Consider the following 19,996-nt stretch of genomic DNA (forward strand, 5'->3'; position numbering starts at 1 on the left):
GGTCTCGGTCTCGGTCTCGGTCTCGGTCCCAGTCTCGGTCCCGGTCTCGGTTCCATCTTGGACTCCATCTCGGACTCCACCTCGGGTTCCATCTCAGACTCCACCTCGGGTCCAATCTTGGACTCCATCTCAGGTCCATCTCGGACTCCATCTGGGGTCCATCTCAGGTCCATCTCAGGTCCATCTCAGGTCCATCTCAGACTCCATCTTGGGTCCGTCTCAGACTCCATCTCGGGTCCGTCTCGGACTCAATCTCGAGTCCATCTCGGGTCCATCTCAGACTCCATCTTGGGTCCATCTCGGACTCCATCTCGAGTCCATCTTGGTTCCATCTCAGATCCACCTCGGACTCCACCTCAAACTCCATCTCGAACTCTATCTCGGGTCCATCTCAGATCCATCTCAGACTTCATCTCGGATCCATCTCGGACTCAATCTCGGGTCCATCTTGGGTCCCTTTTCCAGAGACTCACTTATCTCTCACTTCGTGCTTGTTCCTCGAGCACTTCGTTGGGAGTTCCACTCTTGCTCTTGACCTTTCAAGTTGAAACTTTTAGTCCAAACGTGTTATACTCGTTTGGTTTTTGCTTCGGCCACTACCACATGGCACCCTTTCGGCTCCACTTTGGGGCCTAGGGATTTTGTGTCTCACACCTTGTTTGCAATAGCTCCCCATGATGTTTGAGGAGGCCAGTAGCAAGGCTGGATAGAGCTGAGGCCAAACTTTGCAGACTTGACATGGGCCTCACCACCATTGAATTGCCTTGCACGCCGGACAAATACTCTTGGGTTGGTCATGGATGAAGGTTGGATTCCTGAGGCTTGGAGTGATAGTAGAATCGCATGTTAGGCCGTGCCGGGTTGGAAAGGAATATTGAAGTATAAGCCACCCTATATGAGACACTCTAGGAGGTCCACTACTAGCTCGTCAAGTTCTATCACCTTCACAAATGGCTCTCTTTTCCGCCCATACAAGTGTACATGCCAAGTCTTCGGGATTGCTCCACTTGGTGACAAGAACTGTGGTGAACGGCCAGGGGACCAAGGGTGTCGTAAATGACATCCCACCAATGACTTTGGATTGACTGCCACAACGTCCACGACGACAAGATAAGAATTGCCGATTGTTATCAGCATAGGTGTGCACTGCAGCCACAAGCAGTGAGAGAGTCTAGCATAGTGAAACAAAAATGAGTTAAACAAATCTAAAGAAAAAAAAATGAAGAGTGCATGGGGTCATGTTATACTTGTGGCTCACATGGCAGCCTTCCTTGAGGGTCAGCTTGAACATATCTAGATGTTGAAGCTCCACTAGATGATGATGTCGATCCTTGGGAATAATTGTGGAAAGCTGATGGGGAACTATAAGCTCGCTGGTGTGGCAGCATTGTCAACTCACCCTACGCAGAAAAACACATGGAAAAAAGACAGGTACAAATCAAAAACTTACCAAGCTAGACCGCTTGTTGCTTCAGGAGGTAGATGGCCAGGTACTAGCACTTGTACTGGTAAATGGAGTTGCAAGAGTTGTAGCGGCTGGTGGAGTTACGGGGCTAGTAGTAGTGGCACCATATGGGGTTCTGTGAGCACATCCTATAGTTGGTGTTGGTGGCAACGTTCTAGATTGGACAACACCATGGGCATGAGGCGTCTAGAATTGCTCATTTCGGACGCTCGAGATGCTACTTTCCACAGGAAGGTGAGGAGAACAAAACATGCTAGAGGTTCCACATATGTTGCAATGTATGCACTCTGCTTGCTCAAATGCAGTCGGGAGCTGTGGATGGGATGCTGTTGGAGTTGATGTCCCTGCTGCGGAGCTTGGAAAATCAAGTGGCTAGCATGTGTCTCATGGGACTATTGGCTATACTGATTGTGGAACATTGAGTGCTTGGTTGTGTGCTCGCGAGGTATTTCCTGCACAGTGTCTACTACTGTTGAGGCGTGTGGCATTCTTGCTTCGAGCATAGAAACCACAAGGGATTAGTTATGCAAACCTGATCGAGGAGAAGCTACCCACCATCACAACTGTGGCGCTCTTGCTTGTAGTCTTGCGATCGAGGGAGTGTGCACTAGAACTCTTGCCTCCAGTTAGATGACACAAATCGATTAGAAGAATGAACAAACCATCGATAAAATCATGTCATAAAATGAAATCACCCCGTATCCAAGGCACAATTAATATGGGTGGGACCCTAATCCCAAATGTGGGAACCCTAAAATTGAAGAAATCAAGAATTGAATTTAAATTTGAAATGTATACTAAAGAGCACTCAATTTTTTCCGAGTATGGCCAAGTATAACTTTTCCAAAGCTTGTCACTTCACTAGTGTTGCTGTAAGTAAGGCACTCTCGGTGTAAAGTGGTAGATCTACACCCACAACATCAATCATTGCACACTCCATTGTTAGATCCAAATGAAGTAAATATTGCTTGTCCAAGTTGAGTCCCTCCTGATGCATAAAAAATGTCAGGTTTCGAACAATGCCAAGAGCCTGTAAGGTAGCCAAGCACAATGAAATAGATTTAAAGAAATTATTCTATTCTTGCTCTAAAGGTTACCTCTGACAGAGTTGCACCTTCGATATTGGAAAGAAATGGTCCAAGAACGTCTTCAATATCTTTTCCACCAATAGCCGGCATAATCCTACAAAAGCACAATTTATAAAGAATTCTGTAACATTACCAAAAATATTACCCATACTCTCGTTCCATCGGTTGAAATAAGTTTGCAGGAACATGAGATGGTCTGAAGTAATCACCACATCGATATGGACGAACCTCATGGAGGTTCCAGGTTGCAACCCAGTGTGAAATATCCTTCTTGAGGTACAAAGCAAAGTCACAATGTATATGGCAAAGTGCATAAACCTCTTTATTTCTGTAAATTTGTCATCGAATCCTTATCATGTGCCTCTGTTCCAGCCTACTTAGATTGTGAGTGGCTAAGGCCTCACAAATTTTGTGTCGGCAAACCAGTATCCTTCAGTTTGACAACTAGATCGAGAATTGATAATCCTCTAGTTTGTGCCACCTAAATTCATGACATTGTTAGTTTGAACATGATGAAGTACCTCTTTAAGTGGTACTTTATAATATACACCTCTCCAATTTAGATCAACAAGCCACACGTATTTGTACAGTGTTGGCTTGGAAATTCTAAGATAGCATATGAGGTAAGTAGTAGTCTTAGTTTTGAGGATCTTCAAGTGCATCCAAGTGCCAAATGCAACTAGACTACCGAATCCCCTCAATTGCAAAAAATTAAAGAAGGCCTAGAAACGTGCAAATCATGAATCTAGGAGGTTGAAAACTAAGTAAACCTCTAGGAGAGCATTGTTGTCACTATCCATATTGGAACTATAGTCCAAATCACTAAAATGGGATGGAAGGCCATCCACCTCGTCTTCCTCCATGTCTTCCAATAAACCGGGAAGAAAAAATTTCAATGACACAAATTTGAAGTAAACTAGGGAGTCATGGTAGGAACTTAAAAGTCCATAGAGAGCAATTGAGTAGTAAATAAAAGCCACTTCCACACATTGCCCACAAAAACATTTGAAACCAATCATTAGCAAACTAAGCTACCTTCCACATCTGCTACCAAGAAACATGCCAAGCAGGGCGCTAAGGCAAGGAAGTGTCTCCTAAACCCTATGACTTGATGAATCCCTATGTCATGGGGTCAAACTTGATGATATGTGGCATCTATATATAGCATATTATGGGGACATCATTGGCCCATTGGGCCAGCATCCATGGGGTATCCATGAGGCATCCAAATGACATTTAATGCCGAACAAATAGAAAAATGCCACATGGACACTGTATTGTGAGTGAAATCTGCCACAGTAACACTCACCCTTTTACAAATTGCATGTCATACCAAACACACACACACACACACAAACACTCTCCTCTTTACCAAGTGAGAAAACAAAGAGAGTATAGGTTATATTTGATACTTATAACTCTTCTCTTCCAAAATTCATGTGTATTTCTCTCTCTTTCTCTAGTTTTTTTCTCATCTGGAGAGCATATTCACTTGATGGATGAAGGTTGATCACAAACAATGCCCTCAAAAAGATTGTGAAGGGTTGTTTTGTATAGAACAGACAAAAGCAAAGAAAAATTCTTTGATTAAAACTCTTTGAACGTTCTTCCAAGCTTCTAAAAAATGGGTTGTTTGGCGATCACTCTCTCTGGATTTGAATAGATCATTCGCAGCAAGAGATGTTTGAATGTTTAAAAGTTTGACACTGGGCTGGCTGGTGCTCACTCCTTCCAGCGCGTGCGCTGGTCCTACCATTCCAGACTACTAAGAATTTCTCTCTAGTTTAAGGCTGTGTCCCAAAGACGACACATTTAGACTGGCGCTTTCTCTAAGGGGGCGGGGGTGGACAAAAGTAGGGGCATGAGTGCATGGAAGCTTCGAGGTTTGGTTGCCTAAAGTCAAGTTGCCACACTAGGAGTCAGTGTTTTGCATTGCTACCTACAACAGCCAGCCAATGAGGAAGGAGAAGAGAAGAAGATTGGGTTTGAGTGGCCTAGCCCACTCAAACTAGAACATGCACATAATCTCTTTTGCTATTGGTCCACCACCTAATTTTACACTTCTACACAAACATCAGGTACATAAGTATGTTATTTAATTTTATTAACAGAGGGACACTAAGAAATGTGATCAAGATATATAAAAATATCTTAATATTTCCAATCTCAGAAATATCATGCTTTTTCACAGCACTTTTCCAAAGATATCTGCAAGGCAATGTAATACATTTTTTTAAAACAAAACTAAATAATCTAACTAATATTTGTGTTCATATTGCATTATTCTTCAAAATCTTGACATTGTGAGACATTAGATTCAACAATTATATTATAGCGTACAAATAATTCTTTCTTTTTGCAACTTTGCCAAATAAATGTGATTGTAAAGAGAAATAAAAATAGATAAAATATTAAAAATTAACTCCTAAACCAAATTTATTTAGGCTGAAAAAAATATTTATTCCAGAATCTTTCTACTTCTAGGGAATAATCAATTCAATAATTTATATATTATTTTGAAGTTATAGTTTTTATTTTTTGAAAAACATTGTACTAAATATAAAAGTGAGGTATAATTTTGTTAATTCTTTACTTAGAAAAATAAATAACCCAAATATTAAAACTAATTTGTAAAGTAAAAGGAGGTAATAGCACAAATATATCTTTTTTTATTATGTTTATATCATATTTTGTTATCTTTATAATAGTTACAACCATCTTCAATAATAAAATAGTGTTATGAGTATTAAATTACAAATTCAAATATTTATAAATTAAGATACTAGTCTTGACTAAACTTTAACTTTATTGTTTTCTATCCAAGGGTTCATTATGTAGCATGCAAAAATATCATTATTTCATTGCTTATTATGTAATACACCACATCAAATAAAATTAAATATATAGTTTTCCCCAAAAGGCAAATCAATGGTTATTTATATTTTTATTAACTGCCAAACTAAATTCATCATATTTTTGCTTAACTCAAAATATGTATATTTGAGTGCAAAAATATTAAATAACAATAAATAAAATTTTATAAAATAAAATGCTTTATAAAATAACAAATAAAAAATAAAGTTTAAAATAATCTATTAAAGTGTTCTAAGGAAGAAAAAAAAACTAATTTTGACACTACACTAAATTTTTATATTATTAATTTATAATTATTCTTAACTTTTAATTTTGCCTTATGTGCTGTTAGAATGGCAAAATTTAATGTAAGAAAACTTTATCTTATTTAAAAAGATAAAATGTAATTAAGTTTCAAATCATGTTAAAAAGTTTACCCTAACAAACAGAACTTTAGGTTTAGTGGTGATGGACCAGGCTTCTGCAAGTGTGGGAATCAGTCCCGTAGGGAATGTGAGCTTAGATCCAACTTACCCTCACAGGATTAGTTCACGAGATTTTCAAGAGCGTTTGGGAGAAGACTAGCCAGGGTTTGCTTTTCCTCTCTCTCTCTTTTGTCTGAGCTCCACAAACAGATTTTTCCCCTCGAGGATGTACACGTGGCAACCGGTAATTGGAGGTTTAAGTCAGTCGTTTTTGTTCTCGAGAACATGGCTGGGCACTAGAAGGCGCAGTGTTCTGGAGAACATGTACAGCCACGTAGGATGACTGCCTCTCGGTGGGACATTGATTTAATCTTGAAAGGTACGCTCGTTACATGCGACGATCGTTATTAAGTCGTGCTTTAGTCTTCTTTTCTTACGTTTTTAATGGTGTCATGTAAAAATTTAGAAAAATAATGGAACACGGCATGCATCATTTTGTATGTATGAACTAGCGAGAGAACGTAGAGGACGTTATATGCTTGTGTTGAGCAAAATACAGAGCTTGCATCCATGGCCAGCCTCGATCCCACGGGTGTGCTGGGAGCGCTTGTTTCTGAAGCTGTCAGAGAAGTGATTGGGCTTGCCAAGTCTGCCATTCATTGCAAGAAGAAGTGCAGGGAGTTGGAAGATTCATTGACCAAAGCATCAGATCTGCTAGGTGAAATGAATTCTGCTGCCGAGGGCTCTCTGAGCTCCTCACAACTGGATTCCTGGCTGAAAGCCCTCCAAGCCAAGGTTGAAGAGGCTAAACCTCTTGTTCTTGAATGTCAGTCTCTGCAAAATCCCATTCTAGATGGCCGAAAGAGGTAGTTTGGTTGTGCTTCTCTTGGGATATTTCTGAATTTCTGAATTGAGTTTGTGATTTTGTTTCAGGATACAGCTTGCTACCAAGATCGAACACTGTTCCAAGGCGATCCATGGGCACTTGGCTGCAGCTTCTCTACATCTTGGCGTTGAGATTCTGAAGAACATTGATACATTGAAGAAGCACAATGAGGTCCCGTCTAATGTCGTTCCAAAGGAAGAACAGCATGTTGTTCCTCTGGATAAGCACATTTTCGGTATGGAAGAGACGCTGGAGCGGGTTGTATCAGACTTGCTGGAGTCCCCTATAAGCAGGAAGTGGGTTGGAGTCCATGGAGCAGGAGGTGCTGGAAAAACACTCCTGGCCAAACGAGTATGTGACAACGATCAAGTCAAGGGGCGTTTCGATCCAGTTTTGTGGCTAACATTCGGTCAGTCGGTTCAGGTACATTCCTTAAGCTTATAATGCAACATATTGAGCGGCTATGGTTGGATCTCCTCAGGTGGAAGCAAAGCAAGACGAACTTGCCAAAAAAATCCAACTAGAAGGCGATAAGATCAGCAATGAAGCACTGAGGAGGGGGCTTGTTGGGAAGAGATGCTTGCTAGTGTTGGATGATGTCTGGAAGTTCAACGATGTGAATCTCTTTGATGTGGTGCAAGAGAATGGAAGCAAGATCTTCATTACCACTCGAAAACATGATGTGCTTGACAGTAGAGGTGCAATCAAAACCGAGATGGGGCTCTTGGGAAAGGAAGACAGCATGAAGTTGTTCGCAGTCCACGCATTCCCAAACCAAAATCACGCTCAAGTCAGCAAGGCAGTGGTGGAGCAAGTTGTGGAAAAGTGTGGGGGGCTTCCACTGGTCTTGGAGGTAATTGGCAGGAGAATGGCAGCCACACAAGATTGGGACTACGTTCTGAGCAAACTCAAGGATCAGCAAGTTATTGCTCTTGATGAGGAAGAACAGGTACTGCAGCGACTCAAGCTGGGTTACGATGCATTATTGCCTCTTCGCATCCAGCAGCACTTTCTCTTCTTTGCTGCATTTCCAGAAGACTGGCCGATTCGATTTTGGGAGCTGTTCAGGTGTTGGAAAGGGGAAGGGCTGGTTGCCAACACAGCAGAGGCCAAGAATGTTTTAGAAAGGCTCAAGAATCACGCACTTATCACTGAAGAAGGAAAAGACCGGCCAGGGGAGAATAAGAGGTACAGGATTCACAATGCGAAAGCAGAAAGCTATTTGGGAAATAGGAGGTACAGGATTCACGATGCGTTGCTGGCTCTTGCTTTGCACATCCTGGAACAAGAAGGCCCCAAGTGTTATTTCAAGGCTGGGCAGTCGCAGATGAGGGATGTGGGGGACGCCTTCACGAGTAACTACAGCAGGATTTCACTGTTTGAGTGTGGAATTTCGGAAATCCCTCTGCCTAAGAAGAACAGGGTCAAAGTTTCCAGCACCACTTGCCTGCTCTTGGATTATAATCTCGATCTCACTGCATTGCCAAGCCTCTCTCTTTTCAAAGGCTTGAAGGTTTTGTGCCTGAGTCACACTGAGGTGGTAAGTCTGCCACATAGCATTGGACAGCTCAAGACTCTGGAGACTCTGGATTTGTCTTGGAATGCTTCACTCAAAAGCATCCCAGATTCACTGGGCAACTTGGCGAATTTATCATATTTGAATTTGCAAGACTGTCCGAAACTCAAGTCTTTCCCTGTGGATGCTTTGCTCAAACTCACCAAGCTGGTCTACTTAAACGGAGGTGCATGTTTTACAATGTGGACATGCCACAGGCTGCATCATCGGTTTTTGAAACATCTGAAATGCGTAAACAGAAGGCTTGGAAGGGATGGGATGTTTCAAGCATTGACAGAGTTGGAGGTGTTGATTATCAAAGCACATTTGGGTATTGGCGTGCCCACCATTTCTCAACTGGCATCACTCAAGGTCCTCAACATCGACACCTGTCCCTCCTTGAAGGACCTCTCCATCTCGTTCCTTCCAAAGCTAGAGACATTTACTCTAGGTTTCTGCGACGAAGTGACCACCATCAACATATCCGAGTGCCCATCACTGAGAGTTGTTCATATCGAGTACATTCACAGGCTTGCCCGTGTTGCATTCGGTGGCAAGTTCCCACGACTTGAAGAAATAATCCTTGAAGGACTTCAACAGCTGTCAGATGTCTCTTTAGGTGCCGTGGATGCCTTCCCACAGCTGATGCAGCTGCAAATACAAGGCTGTTGTATTGACCAATTACCAGAATGGTTCGCTTCACTCACAACATTGAGAACTCTGAGATTAATTTTTTTGGGGAAGTTGGATGTGATACCCGATGGTGTTGCAAGGCTTCCTCTGCTAAGAAGGCTTGATCTGCAAGGTTGCGAGAAGATCCGCGTGTTACCCTTTGCAGATTCTGAGGACAGCTCCTTCTATCCATCCCTGAAGTACTTACGCTTATGCAACACATCCGTCTCTCGAAAGCACCTCTCGCAACGCCTTCGAAAAATTGCAGAGTTACGTTTTTTAGAAGATGAGGACCTCTGCAATAACCAAATCTCAAATTAACGAAGCTTTGGAACAACATTGTGCAAACCTGCGAAGGGTAACAATCTGCAAAGAGTCCATCTTTCATGATCAGTGTCATGTTGGCAGTACTCCAGTTCAACCTGGAAAACGAACACACAGAATCATAGTAAACCTCGTTTTACCTCGAGCAAACAAACCAGCACCCCATCTTAAGAGTGCTCCACCGGGAAAGAAGAGCATCTCGCCCGCGATCTGACGAAGCCGAGCGTGGTATTCCCCGAGGAATCCACCGCTGCGCGGCCTGGCGGCTGCTGCTGGTGGATGCTGTTGGCGATATCCACGCAGGTGTTCCAGATCCGGTACCTCAGCTTCCACATTTGCAGCCGCTGCTCCTCGGAGAGCTCGGATTTGAGGCCAAGCACGCATTCTTGGAGCTCGGAGAAGTCTGCTCGATGTCGCAAACGAGGCGCTCGATTCTCCGCAGCGGATTCACATTAGCCTCATCGCCGATCCCTGGATCACCAAGTACCTCCGAGATGAGCATCGTGAGACGCTCGTCCTCCCGCGCCATAAACCCTAACCTTTTCCTCTTTGTTAACCGATCGGTGCGCCAGCAATGGAGGCGCGGAAGGTATGGAATCTCTCGTAGTTGCCGCTTCACAGCGTTAGCTTCCAGTCTTAGCACTGTTGAGCTTGAGCAAGATTTTCCGCGAGAGGTACGTTCGCTACACGCGACTAGAGTGAGTGGTGCGTGCTTGAGTCTTCTTTCCGTCCGTTTTTAATGGTTTCGCTTAAAAAATTCCTGGTTGTCTGGAGGAATCTCTGATAATGGGTCCTTCTGGTGAAGCAGCTCGAGAGGACGGATCCAGAGAGCTCCCTCGGCGTCATGTCGACGACGAAATTCCCAAATCGTCTTCGCCAACGATACGCTACCTTCTCAAGAGGAGTGGGTATCGACATGCTCTTTTCAGTGGCATCGTCACACTCATCATGGGAGGGTTGGTTTTTTCCTTCATTTGATCTTTTTTCTTCGGGTTGCAGAGCGGTCCTTCTCAAATGCATTCACTGCCACAGGAATTGTCTGCGGCTTCCTGATAATGCTCGTTGTGGCCTCGGCAGATACTTACACTTGTGATCAGCTTCTCAGACAAGCTTATTCTCGATTATGAGTCTCTTGCTTTCCACATTGGTGGGAAGTGGTGGAAGGTTCTCTCTCTCTTTTTTGTTTTTGTTTTCTTTTTTTGAAGTTTCTAAAAGCTTTCTCTCTTTTCTTTTTTTTCACAGCTTGCTACCGAAATTAGCATAGTGGTTCTGCCCATTGGGACCATTATAGGCAGCATTCAGGAAGTCAGTGAAGCTGCTGTCATCGGCATTGAAAACATCACTTCCAATGTTAACAGGTAACAGGCGTGTGCTTATGATCCTGTCTGTCGTCTTCATTGTCGCTCCATTTTGCCTGGTGGAAAAACTGAAACAGGTATAATTTTCCAAACAGGTGGTGCTTCGTGCTTTTGTTATTGCCGTTGCGTTGCAGCCCTAACCACACTGTAAAACGTCAACAAATGTAAGCAACAGTTACATTTCCTTGCTGACATTGTTTTCTATTTTCTTTACTCTCGAGCTCTCGGAATCACTGGAATCCATTCTTGATGGCTAGAGTCATGTTGATACTGTAACGGGGCTCTGTGTCTGATGCCATCTCGAACTTAAACTCTGGCAACAGAGCAGCTACCAGAGACTTCATTTGCAGCGTAGCCATAGACAGGTCTGTATCTCACCACCATCTCTCATCGCCATCTCGCCAAGACCGAGGATCAAACTCGGTGTTTATGTGTGTGACTTAACTGATGCCTTCTGTTTTGCTTTCCAGGCTGTCTGCCAAACCAGCCGAGAGGGCCGAGACGTCGTCAAAGTCGTCCGCGAAAGACATATCGCCGCGCTCGAGAAGCCCGTCACCGGCCCGTCCCGTGACGCCTCCCAGGGCCTCGCCTCCCAGGCTCGTCGACGAGCTCAAGCTCCAGCTAGAAAAGGGGGAGATGCTCAAGAGAACCATCCCGGCAAATGCTGGATCAGCAGCAGCAGCAGCACCGAGGCAGTGGATTGGTGTGTAGAGGCGGTGGAGATGATTCGCAGTGCCAAGTTTTAAAGGTTTTGGACTGTGGAAGGCAGCAGCAGCAAGCTAAGAACAGGCCAAACTCACAGACACACACACACACACACAGACACTCTCCTCTTTACCAAGTGAGAAAACAAAGAGAGTATAGCTTATATGTGATACTTATAACTCTTCCAAAATTTCTCTCTCTTTCTATAGTTTTTTTCTCATCTGGAGAGCATTTTCGCTTGATGGAAAGTTGATCACAAACAATGCCCTCGGAAAGATTGTGGAGGGTTGTTTTGTATAGAACAGACAAAAGCAAAGAAAAATACTGTGATTAAAACTCTTTGAACGTGACTACTAAGAATTTCTCTCTAGTTTAAGGCTGTGTCCCAAAGACGGCACATTTAGACTGGCGCTTTCTCTGAGGGGGCGGGGGTGGACAAAAGTAGGGGCGTGAGTGCATGGAAGCTTCGCGGTTTGGTTGCCTAAAGTCGAGTTGCCACACTAGGAATCAGTGTTATGCGTTGCTACCTACAAGAGCCAGCCAACGAAGAAGAAGAGAAGAAGATTGGGTTTGAGTGGCCTAGCCCACTCAAACTAGAACACGCACATACTCTCTTTTGCTATTGGTCCACCACCAAATTTTGCACTTGTACACAAACATCAGGTACATAAGTATGTTGTTTAATTTTATTAACAAGGAAAGACACTAAGAAATGTGATCAAGATATATCAAATTATCTTAATATTTCCAATCTCAAAAATATCAAGCTTTTTCACAGCACTTTTCTGAAAATATCTGCAAAGAAATGTAATAAATTTTATTAAAACAAAACTAAATAATCTGACTAATATTTGTGTTCATATTGCATTATTCTTCAAAATCATGATATTGTGAGACATTAGATTCAACAATTATATAATATAGCTTACAGATAATTCTTTGTTTTTGCACTTTTACCAAGTAAATGTGATTGTAAAGAGAAAGAAAATTAGTTAAAATATTAAAAATTAACTCTTGAACCATACTTATTTAGGCTGAAAAAAATATTTACTCCAGAATCTTTTTACTTCTAATAGATTATATTATTTTGAAGTTATAGTTTTTATTTTTTGAAAAATATTGTACTAAATATAAAAGTGAAGTATAATTTTGTTAATTCCTTACTTTGAAAAATAAAGAACCCAAATATTAAACTTAATTTTAAAATAAAAGGAGGTAATAACACAAATGTATCTTTTTTATTATGTTTATATCATATTTTGTTATCTTTATAATAATTACAACCATCTTCACTAATAAAATAGTATTATGAGTTTTAGATTACAAATTTAAATATTTACAAATTAAGGTATTAATCTTGAGAAAACTTTAACTTTATTGTTTCCTCTCCAAGGGTTTACTATGTAGCATGCAAAAATATCATTATTTCTTTTTTTGTTATGTAATATAGCACATAAAATATAATTAAATATATAATTTTCCCCAAAAGGCAAATCAATGGTTATTTATATGTTTATTAACTGCCAAAATAAATGCACCATGTTTGTGCTTAACTCAAAAAATGTATATTTGAGTGTAAAAAATATTAAATAACAATAATTAAAATTTTAAAAAAAGGCTTTATAAAACACAAATGAAAAATAAAGTTCAGAATAATTTATTAAAGTGTTCTAAGGAAGAAAAAAAATTTACACTACACTAAATTTGTATAATTTTAATTTATAATTATTCTTAACTTTTAATTTTGGCAAAATTTAACTTTTACTTATTTAAAAAGATAAAATATAATTAAGTTTCAAATCATGTTAAAAAGTTTACCCTAACAAACAGAACTTTAGGTTTAGTGGTGATGGACGAGGCTTCTACAAGTGTGGGAATCAGTCCGGTAGGGAATGTGGGCTTGGATCCAGCTTACCCTTGTCTTGTCCTTTTACAGGATTACTACATCGAAGTTAAATATTCCATTTGGACTTATTATGTTCGTCCTCACTCCACAATCCATGTCATTCATCTTTGCTCCACTATTATATTTGTTTATCCTGACTTTATCATTAGGGCTAGACTCCCATCTGTCCTTTCTACCCCCTCCAAAGAAAAAAAAAGTTTGAAGTGTCAGGGCAGAAATGAGAAACTGAAAAAAATTAAAGACAAATAATTGTGGAAGAAGAAAAAATGGATAAAGAAGTATCAAAAGAGGAATTTATAGTAGTTGGCAATATAGAAATAAAAAAATCAAAAGAATGACATGTGCTCAAAGTTTAGAAAATAAGGGACTTCCTATCATAAAATACTTCAGCCACCACAATATAAGTAAAAGATTCACACATATCAACTTCTTCAACATATAACAAAACTTTTGAGATGGGAAAATTAATAAAAATGTCTATACTCTCAATAAAACACATAAACTCCTTAGCACAAACAATAAAATAAAGACTCTCAATGGCACTCATAATTAGGGATATGCATTGAACTTGAGATTTTGACCAAAGTGATTCAACCCTTGGAATTGGGGAATACTCAATATCAAAATTGATTAAAGTCTTTTTAAATAAAGAAAAAGTAAGATTTTCAACTTCATGCACATACTTAACATCCAGATTAATATGAAGAGGACATAACACTCAACTCAACATTGAATTGAGAATGAAAATCATGAGAGTCACAAATGATCAATGTGCCAAGAGAAGAAAACATTGCAAATGAGGAAGAAATACTAAAAACATGAAAAGGTGGCTTATGCTGAGAAATTAAAAAAATATTGGGAAATAACAAAAGGTAAATAGAAAGGATCAAGTGGTAGATTGTAAGATTGACATTTATCCCATGAAATCTTCATTTCATCTCCAAAGTTATCTCTATAATAATCAAGCTCGTTATCACAATCTGAAATCCACTTGAGTTCGTACATATCATTTTTCTATAAACTTGATCCTTGAACATTCTCCAAGAATTGGATTGTATCATTCATAGTTCGTTAATCAATGTCAACATCACACTCCACATCAACAGAAAATAGTAAAACACCAAAAAGAAAACAAATTATGTAATCATGTTCTATGAAAGTTAAAGACAACAACACACCAAAAATATGCATAATACCAACATGAGCACACCCCACAACACCAAAAGTTCGATCTAATGGAGTAGCATTAATAACTTTAAGTGATATACTCTTTGATTGATGACTACATGGTATGGTAGAAGAAAAGAATACAATGAAAATTATAAGAAAGAGTAGATCTAAGCATAGACATAACTAAAGTTCTAGATCTTACAAAAAATTATTACATATCTAGATTTCAAAAAGAATGAAGAAATAAAAACAAAAAGCACAATCCTAAACACTAGAGCAAAGCACTTCTAAAAAACTTTGCCCATCAGGGACAAATTGCAATATCCCTCAACTGCACTAATATAAGTGCTCAAGATATAAGAATGGTTATATTAATTGGGGTTTAGATTTTTATTTAAATACAAGAATGGATGGACTATATTTAGTTCTGAATGAATGGTCGATAAGTTAGGGAAATACATATATATACATATATATATTTACAAACCTTACAGATTAAAGTATAAAATATTATAAATTGGTGGTATTATGTTGCTTTTGTTACCTTTATATAATTACAACCATCTTCAATAATAAAAAGTGTTATGAATATCAAATTACAAATTTAAATAGTTACAATTTAAGTTCCTAGTTTTGACCAAGCTTTAATTTTATTGTTTTCTCTCTAAGGGTTATATATATATAGTATGCAACCTAAAAAATATTATTATTTCAAATTTTTATTATGTGGTATACCACATCAAATATAATTAAATATATTATTTGCTTCAAAGAGTAAGTCAAAGGTTGTATATATACTTGTTCACTGCCATACCATATTTATATTGAATTTAAAATATGTATATTTGAGCTGAAAAAAAATTCAATGAGAATAATAAAAATTTCAAAAAATAAAATGTTTTATAAAATTACAATACAATTTTAAATATTTATACAATTTTAAATATTCTATTAAAGTGTTCTTAAGAAGAAAAAACTAATTTAACACTATTCTAAATTTGTATGTTGTTACTCCTAACAAAATAATCTGTATTATTTAAATTTTGTAAATTTATAGATATTCTTAACTTTTAATTTTTTGCTTTAAATGGAAAATTTTAAAGTAAATAAATTTTCCTTATTTTTAAAAAGTTAAACAAAATAAATTTTAAATCATGTTAAAAACTTTACCCTAACAAACTAAACTTTAGGTTTAATGGTGATGGATGAAGCTTCTAGAAGTGTAGGAATCAGTCCGGTAGGAAATGTGAGCTTGGATCCAGCTTACCCTTGTCTTGTCCTCTCACAAGATCTAATTCACGAGATTTTCAAGAGCCTTTGGGAGAAGGCCAGCCAGGGTTTGCTCTTCCTCTCTCTCTCTTTTGTCTGAGCTCCACAACAGATGTTGCCCAGGCGGATGAATCCAACGTAGGCGCAACCTCGAAAAGAACCAAGTCCAAAGCAGAGCTTTCTAAAGATCATAGAGAAATGCAGCCAGTTTCGTTTCCGTTTTGCAGCAAATGCGAATGCTCTGTGAGTTGCTCAAGCTCTTCGTCAGAGGTCGGGTTTACTCTATTTCGTTTCAAAGAAGGAACTAGAACCAAAACTTCTGGGCTGATTGATGCAGAGGCAGTCGGGCGAGTGGGAATCATTGCAGAGGCCGAGGGAAAGGATCGCATCGAAGCAACACATTTCGAAAGAATGCTACCGCAGTTTTTGCTGGACTTCTAGCTAGAGACGAAGATGGTGCTCGCGGGAAGAACTCTAGCAGCGGTATGAGAAGGCTGGCCAGAGGACTCGCTACAGACTGTGCAAGCAAACAGCTAAACTTGAGAGAGTACCTCGATTCGAAGCTATGCTCCTCCGATGTCTCCACTCTGGCTCGTCTCATCCGCGAGTGTGGTTCTCTGGAAAGCCTGTTAGATGCACAAAAGATTCACAGTCACATTGTAGAGTCTGGCTTTCAGGAAAGCTTTTACCTGCGTGAGCGCCTCGTCCACATGTAGCTCAAGTGTGGCAGTGTAGAGAACGCCGAGGACGTCTTCTTGGACAGGAACAGGATGGCTCACTTCCGAGACGTCACGACGTGGACGGCGATGTTGTCCGCATACTCTCGTCAATCCAGCAGCACCACCAAGGTGCTCGAGTTCTACTGCCAGATGCTCCAGCACGGTGTCAAGCCCGACAGCTTCACTTTCACTGCCGTGTTGAAAGCCTGTGTTTCTGCGAGGAGAGCGTTGAGTGGCGGGAAGGCGATCCACTCCCAGATCTTAGAGAGCGGGCTAGAGGACAACGAGATCATCGGAACTTCGGTCGTGAGCATGTATGGGAAGTGCAGCAGCCTGGTCGATGCTCGAGCCTGGTTTGATGGAGTTTGTGTCTGATGTCCGCATGGAGTGATGTTGTGGAACGCCATGATCTCGGCTTACGTCCAGAACGGCTGCTGTGGACAGTCCTTGGAGCTCTTCATGCTGATGCTCTTGGAAGGTGTCGCTCCAAACAGTGTCACGTATGTCACGGTTCTCAATGCTTGCAGCTCTACATTGACGCTGGGTATTGGCACGGCGGTTCACATCTGTGTTTGCGATCTCGGCCTCGAGTCGGACGTCCTCATTGAGCGGGAAGAGCGGGAAGCTGGACGAAGCCCGGAAGATCTTTGAAAGGATCGAAGCTCCGGACTTGGTGTCGTGGAACTCGATGATATCAGCTCTTGTCCGGGACCGCCAAGGAGACGGTGCTCGGACGTTGTTCAAGCAGCTGCTTCTGGAAGGCGTCACTCCAAATGAGATCACTCTCATCTCTACTATCAAAGCCTGTGCTTGTCCGGAAGATTTGACGGAAGGAAAGCTGATCCACGCCTGCAGCTGTGAAAGTGGCCGGGCCTCAGTACTCTTCGTGAGGAATGCTCTCGTAGTCATGTATGGAAAATGCGGCTGTCTAGAGAAAGCTCGCGAACTGTTTGAATCTGAAACATTGGAGAGGAACTTAGTCAGTTGGAGCGTCATGGTTGCGGCTTATGCAGAAAACGGTCATGGTCACGAGGCCCCCTGCAGCTCTTCAGGATGATGATTCTGGAGGGTCAAAGCCTCGACTCAGTCGTCTTTGTCAACGTCCTCAATGCTTGTTCTTCGGCAGGAAACGCTAAGTTGCTGCTGCGGGAGAAGCTCTTCACGGCAACTTAGTTGAGGCTGGATTCGAATCGGACGTAGTAGCGGCAACGGTACTCGCGAACATGTCTATCAAGTATGGACGTTTGGAAGACGGGCGACGTGTTTTCGACAGAATGGAGGCCCGGACGCTGTCAGCTGGAACACCATGATCTCGGGCTATGCTCAGAACGGTCGTCCCAAAGAAGCCTTGGAACTCTTCCGCCAATGGATCCCGGAGTTGCTGACAAACGGACGTATGTAGCAGCATTGGATGCTTGCGCCTGCTCAGTGGCTGCAACCGAAGGAAACTTATACACCAGCGAATACTTCAGCAGAAGATGAGCGTCGACGTAATCCTGGGAACAGCCATTGTCAACATGTATGGAAAATGTGATTGCTTGAGCGAAGCCGAGGAGTTCTTTGACAGTATACCTCTTCCCGACGTCGTCACTCGCAATGCCATGATAGCTGGTTATGCTCAGCACGGTCACCTCGGCAAAGCTCTTGGTCTGTTCGCCAAAATGAAGCAGGAGGGAGTGAGACCCGATGGTGCCACCTTTCTTAGTGTTCTGTGTGCTTGTAGCCATGCTGGTAACTTGAAAAAAAGATCCGAGTTCTTCATATCAATGCTGGTCGATTACGAGGTTAAGATTTCTGTTGAGCACTGTGGTTGCATGCTGGATCTGCTGAGCCGGTCAGGAATGCTGCGTGAAGCAGAGGATCTCCTAAAAAAGTATCCGACTTCAGCCAGAGATGCCGAGTGGATAACGTTGCTGGCCGCGTCTATGACTCAAAGTGATGCAACCGTGGCTCAAAACGCAGGAGAGGGCCTTATGAACTGCCGCCCCGAGAGCTCTTTCCCATACGTCGTGCTTTCCACTGCTTTGAGCATTGATGAGGAGGCTGCCTGAGAACTAGAGCTATAGCGTGTAAAATTCAACACACCTGAATCGAAAAATTGCCTGCAGAAAAAAAAAGTTTGTGATGAAGCAATGTAAAATAGTAAGCCTACCCATTGAGGCACATGCTAAAAGTTTTCACACACGTTTCTCTCATCAGCTCGTGAACTTGGTCAAAAGATTGCCTTGCGTCCACAAACTTGACGACAAAAGAAAAGTCTCCGTCTTTTACCCTGCAGACCTTTGTACTGTAAGGCAACTTTTTTCTGAAAATCCAGCTGCTCATCTCCATATCCACCGCGCACAGCAGCTTCCTAAACAAAAAATAATGAAAGAGCTGCTTTATAGAATGTAGAGTACCTCTGGCGGACCAGGTCTGCAGCAGGAAGTCCAACCCCGAGAGCCTGTCCAGTTAAACGCTAAAGCTTAGGCAGCGGTCTGCACCTTGCACCACTCAAGATCCAGTCCCTTCGCAGCAGAGAAAGCCACTCCTGAGTACGAATATCGATCTACTACCAACGTTATTCCAGCCATCAATTTCATTTCCATCTGCAGTTTGTAAGAAAACAAGATGTGCTGTTCTCAAAAACTAGTCAAGAAAGTCACACCTCTTCTCGCAGCCGTTTGCTGAAAACAAAAGATGAACAGCACGATCATCAAGCTCAGCCCCCAAGGAAGCCGAAATCGAGCTACCGATGGCCGTTGTCCTGGAAACCGCCAAGCCTCCGCCTTCAGCCCTTCAAAAACTCAACCAGCCAGTGACACTGAGAGCTCTTCCCGCTTCTGTCCAGACCCTCCAGGACAATGAGCGTCCCGCGCTTCTCTGCTCCCACTGCAAGCTGCATTGAAGTAACGGCTTGGAGGCACTCCTCCATCAAGTCGACATGGCCCTGCTTCTGCTTCATCAACCATTCCCCCATTCCCTGTCGTTGAGGTTCCATAACAGGCGCATGACTGAGCAGCTCCAGAGCAATGTTCATCCACTGTTTACAAATTACAGATCGATGTAGTTAGCTTGCTAGCTCAAACAAGCGACTTACCTTCAGAAAACTACACGACACGTTCGGTTCAAGCTGCAAAGAACGAAGAAAGATCCTCAGTCACAAAACCAAAAGCTTTCTCAAAATACCTTTTCAGCAGCATGAACGTGTTCAGCAGCTCTGTCATACTGCACGAGGCCCAGATAGCAGAGACATAAAGCACGCAATGCCTTCGCTCTCATGGTAGTTTCCTCTTCCGCAGGCAGGTAATGCATGGCAGCCTCGAACAATGGCTGTAGGAAGAAATCCGAGCCACTATTACAAAAACACCCCAAAAGTCAGCTCTCATATAACGGTGAAATAAAAGAAATTCAGAGAAGCGCCAGACTTCTCTTGTGGATGAAAACCTCTAAAGCAAAACGAAGAACGTTTTCTCTGAAACGGCGTCGTCTCTTTGATCAAGAACGTCAAAGCGGACAGGCACACCTCCACTGCAGCCTTGTCATATGATATGAGAGCTACAAGCTCCTCCTCGGCCTCTTCGTAACGACTGAGCCCAATCAATGCCTTGATTGAAGGCCA

General features: G+C 41.7%; 3 protein-coding genes and 1 long non-coding RNA gene across 9 annotated transcripts; 3 read left to right on the top strand and 1 right to left on the bottom strand.

The window, feature by feature from the left end:
• The first annotated feature begins 3,909 nt into the window (after positions 1-3,909).
• On the top strand, positions 3,910-11,671 carry LOC112349560. The gene is made up of 2 exons (XR_002993428.1): positions 3,910-3,951; positions 11,491-11,671. It is a non-coding gene; the product is annotated as an uncharacterized LOC112349560 (long non-coding RNA).
• Positions 6,326-11,671, top strand: LOC9633839 (probable disease resistance protein At1g61300). 6 transcript variants are annotated; one of them, XM_024684150.1, is made up of 9 exons: positions 6,326-6,697; positions 6,765-7,140; positions 7,199-9,857; positions 9,903-9,942; positions 10,077-10,224; positions 10,301-10,432; positions 10,511-10,626; positions 10,722-10,991; positions 11,097-11,671. In XM_024684150.1, the coding sequence occupies exons 1-3, from the start codon at positions 6,402-6,404 to the stop codon at positions 9,263-9,265; spliced, it is 2,739 nt and encodes a 912-aa protein (XP_024539918.1). In that variant the 5' UTR covers positions 6,326-6,401; the 3' UTR covers positions 9,266-9,857; positions 9,903-9,942; positions 10,077-10,224; positions 10,301-10,432; positions 10,511-10,626; positions 10,722-10,991; positions 11,097-11,671. The 6 variants fall into 6 exon arrangements, with proteins under 6 accessions (XP_024539918.1, XP_024539917.1, XP_024539916.1 ...); XM_024684149.1 differs by having other exon boundaries at positions 7,199-9,942; XM_024684148.1 differs by having other exon boundaries at positions 10,077-10,432.
• A 5,947-nt stretch (positions 11,672-17,618) lies between these two features.
• On the top strand, positions 17,619-18,446 carry LOC112349570 (pentatricopeptide repeat-containing protein At4g02750-like). Its single transcript, XM_024684186.1, has 2 exons — positions 17,619-17,686; positions 17,825-18,446. Exons 1-2 carry the CDS (start codon positions 17,619-17,621, stop codon positions 18,444-18,446), a joined length of 690 nt encoding a protein of 229 aa, XP_024539954.1.
• A 97-nt stretch (positions 18,447-18,543) lies between these two features.
• On the bottom strand, positions 18,544-19,289 carry LOC9660373 (thymidylate kinase). The gene is given in 6 exon segments (XM_024684187.1): positions 18,544-18,748; positions 18,795-18,838; positions 18,879-18,986; positions 19,039-19,142; positions 19,145-19,168; positions 19,171-19,289. Coding segments are annotated over 6 exon segments (594 nt in total). The 5' UTR covers positions 19,280-19,289.
• Between the last annotated feature and the right edge of the window lie 707 nt (positions 19,290-19,996).

Source organism: Selaginella moellendorffii, unplaced genomic scaffold (genome assembly GCF_000143415.4).
Source record: "Selaginella moellendorffii unplaced genomic scaffold, v1.0 SELMOscaffold_40, whole genome shotgun sequence".
NCBI lineage: Eukaryota > Viridiplantae > Streptophyta > Lycopodiopsida > Selaginellales > Selaginellaceae > Selaginella > Selaginella moellendorffii.